Source organism: Orycteropus afer, unplaced genomic scaffold (genome assembly GCF_000298275.1).
Source record: "Orycteropus afer afer isolate SDZICR_OR568_19922 unplaced genomic scaffold, OryAfe1.0 scaffold00109, whole genome shotgun sequence".
In the NCBI taxonomy this organism is placed as follows: Eukaryota; Metazoa; Chordata; class Mammalia; order Tubulidentata; family Orycteropodidae; genus Orycteropus; species Orycteropus afer.
In genome coordinates this window covers 1,006,364-1,009,854 of record NW_006921696.1, presented here as the reverse complement: position 1 = coordinate 1,009,854, position 3,491 = coordinate 1,006,364, and the positions used below count along the sequence as shown (strand labels likewise).

General features: G+C 35.0%; 1 protein-coding gene across 1 annotated transcript in view; it reads left to right on the top strand.

Moving 5' to 3' along the window:
• Positions 1-1,687, top strand: part of GFM1 (G elongation factor mitochondrial 1) — a 73,552-nt gene extending 71,865 nt beyond the window's left edge. Inside the window, exons 16-18 of the mRNA XM_042781341.1 lie at positions 425-585; positions 1,355-1,408; positions 1,556-1,687. Of these exons, the coding sequence (XP_042637275.1) occupies positions 425-585; positions 1,355-1,408; positions 1,556-1,687 (347 nt within the window). The remainder of the gene's footprint in view (positions 1-424; positions 586-1,354; positions 1,409-1,555) is intronic.
• The last annotated feature ends 1,804 nt before the right edge of the window (positions 1,688-3,491 follow it).

Below are 3,491 nucleotides of genomic sequence, written 5' to 3'. Positions count from 1 at the left end.
AAAAAAAAAAAAAAAAAAAGAATGATTGTCTGCCAGGGTCAAAAAGAAAGCATGGGGTTACCTGAGTCAAAGACTAGCAGATTTTCAGAGAGAGTAAGTAGTCCTTCACTGGATAATTTAGATGGAGAAGGACTTGATCAAATGTTGTTTTAAGATCTCTTTTAGTATTCCCTACACTTTAGTAAGTTTTAAGAATAAAAATTAGCCTTAAGTGTTACTGCTTTATTAGAATTTGCAGTTAGGGAAGTAACTGTTACTGCTACAAGTAAAATGAGTTCAGATCAATATCTTAGCCTCATTAGTGTGTATGCACCTTTGGGGGAGCACCATCCGTGTTCCTTTCATATATCTGGATAGAAAAGAGATCCAATTTGTTTAAGCAAGATTAATAAAATAATTCCTTTATCTGTTTGTTTTTACCCAGCCCTCGCAAATGGAACTTTACGTATTCTTGAACCCATTATGTCTGTGGAAATTATAGCCCCAAGTCAGTATCAAGGTGTAGTGATTGCAGGAATTAATCGGCGCCACGGGGTAATCACGGGGCAAGATGGAATTGAAGACTATTTCACACTGTATGCAGATGTAAGTACTGTTCATAACTGGCGATCTTACTTTTATTAACCACAGAAGGAAATCAGAGTTAGCTTTTGTTTTTGGAGATTGTGGAGCAAATTGTCACATTTCCCTGGCTATTTGTGGCTATATATGTTTGATAGTTTCTGTAATTTTACCTTAGAGCAACTCTTAAGTGCAAAAGCTAAAAATGAGATTCATTTCATGTAGGCCTTTTGCAAAGTTGTCATTCTTTTTTTAGATGCATGAGTATCTTTCTCATTATAGCTTTATTTGCACAGCTGTATTATAATGTTATCTCTAATTTACTGGGTTAATAGTTCTCTTGCCTTTGTTTTACTTGGCTTAAATCATGGGAAAAAGTATTCATTGTACTGGATAAAGCCTCCTAGAAGGCAACTGCTGGCACCATATCACTGGGTGTCCCCAGGAAAATTGTGGCAACATTGTCACAGAAGAAAAGCTTATGAATTCTTGAACTGAGGCCAGAGAGTGGAGTGGAAATGAGGAGGGAGGTTGATTAGTGGTGTCTCATCACTGAAAGTCTGTGAAACTGAAAGATTTGGCATCTAGTTGTAGCTGTCAAAATTATTTTCAAGTGAGGGATACCAGTGGGATAAAAAAATAAAGTATGTTTCTCTTTGGCTTTTAAATCTGTAGTCAATAGTAGTTAGTAGAAACCTAAATCTAAAGGCATTAAATGGTTAAGACCTCTCTGTATTTTTCTCAGATAAATTTCAGTAAGCAATGCTACATTATCTACTGTATTTGTTTTCAGGTTCCTCTAAATGATATGTTTGGTTATTCCACTGAACTCAGGTCTTGCACAGAGGTAAGCAAGTGTTTGTACTTTACTATGGGACTTTTCAGAAGACCACTCCATGAAATGATCATATGGTAAAATCCTATCTTTGCATGGCTTTACTTGATTATTGTGTGGGTGGGAGGACTTTAAATTTTTTTTTTTTTTAACTCCTAGGGGAAAGGAGAGTATACAATGGAGTACTGCAGATACCAGCCGTGTTTACTATCTACTCAAGAAGATCTAATTAATAAATATTTGGAAGCTACAGGTCAACTTCCAGTAAAAAAAGGAAAAGCCAAGAACTAACTTTCCTCCCTTTGTGTTGACTATCAAACTGCAACTGAATCTGTAAGGTTTAGATAGTTGGATGAATTCCAGTGGAATGGATTTAGGCTGCTGCAACAAGGAACTATAGAAGCCCTTCCTGCTATATTCAGGAACTTCTATTTCATTCACAGATAATTCTGTATATAATATCTCAATCCTGCTTATTGGTTTTATATTATAAAAACAATATAAAATACAGTTATTTCTGAGATATTTAATATTTATTGAAAGGAGGAAGAGACTAATTTTGGTTATATTTCTAAACTGAGAATGTGTGTAAACTTATAAATTTTTTATCATAGGAATTTTTTGCATACAGAAAAGCTGAAACAATAGTACAAAGAATGTTCATATACCTTCCATCTAGATTCAACAAATAACAATTTTTTTAAAATTATTTATCCTATCATAGTAGTTTTCCTACATTTGCTTTACCTATTTGTCTCTTGTCCATCTATCTCTGCCTCATACCTCTATGTACTGTTTTAAATACTGTTTTGCTGAACACTTGAAAGTAAATTGCATACATCATGACACTTCTTGGAGTCAAGTTTTAATGGACAGGCTTTTTGTATAAGAGTGGGTTCTGTGTGATCTTAATATACAACATTTTTCAGATTATTCACTGTGATATTAAGGGATTTGCTCTAAATTTCTGTTTTATAGATGGCCGATGATTTAAATTGATGGCTTCTGCAGTTCCCTTGTAATCTGCCTCTGCTTCTAGGTCTGTCAGGTTATTTCCTTGCCGCCCTATGTGAAGTGAGCAACAGCCCCTTGCATATGATGTGCTTGTCTGTATTCATCTCAATGCTTCTGCAGCCCTGAATAAATAATAAAATATATTTACAGAGTTGTTGCCAAGTCAATTTCATTTACTTAGTAGATGTTCGTTGAAGTTGTAATATGTCTGCAGTATTGTATTCATTGAGATTGTGAAAGATCAAATGTTAAGGTTTTATTTCCAGAATAAATTGGGCAGTTCTACCAACTTGTTTGGAATTGCCTCATCCATGGTTTATCTGATGACACAGACATACCCTAGACTTTCCACTTACTGGATAATAGAAATAAAATAACTGACTTTAAATACCTTTGGTTTTCTTGATTTATAGATTTGGCTTTATATTTTATGGTTTCTAGAAAAAAAAAAATCACTCATTTTCAAGGCATTGCCTTAAATACTTTAAATGTGTTACCTAATTTATTCCTCACAATGCTATGGAAGTAAATACTCCTTATTATTGCAATCAAGGCAGTGAAGGCACAGAGAAGATAAGTAACTTGTCTAAGACCACAGGACCAGATAGTGTTTTGTTCTGTTGTACAGAGGGCCACTATGAGTTGGAACCAACTCCATGGCACCTGACAACAATGAGAGCAACACAGCTTGTTAAGTTTTCACATTGAAAATTTAGTTAGGATTATTCATCAAACCAAGTACATTTAAATCCACCATGAGTATGTCTGTTGCTCTATTAACATCAATCCTGACAAATGCTGTTGCTTTGGCATTTCATCAACATCTTGTCCATCCTCAGTGACTTTTGAATGTTATTCAGGTAAAGAAATGCCCTCATAGCATGTAGCACAGTTCCTCTGGCTGTTTTGAACAGTCAGAAATTAATTTAGACATTCTAGTTATAAAGTTATCTCACTGCCATCAAGTTATTCCTGACTCATGGTGACCTCCATTGGGTTTCCGAGGCTGTAAATCTTTACAGAAGTAGATCGCCCCATCTTCCTTCCATGGAATGGCTGGTAGGTTTGAACTGCTGATCTT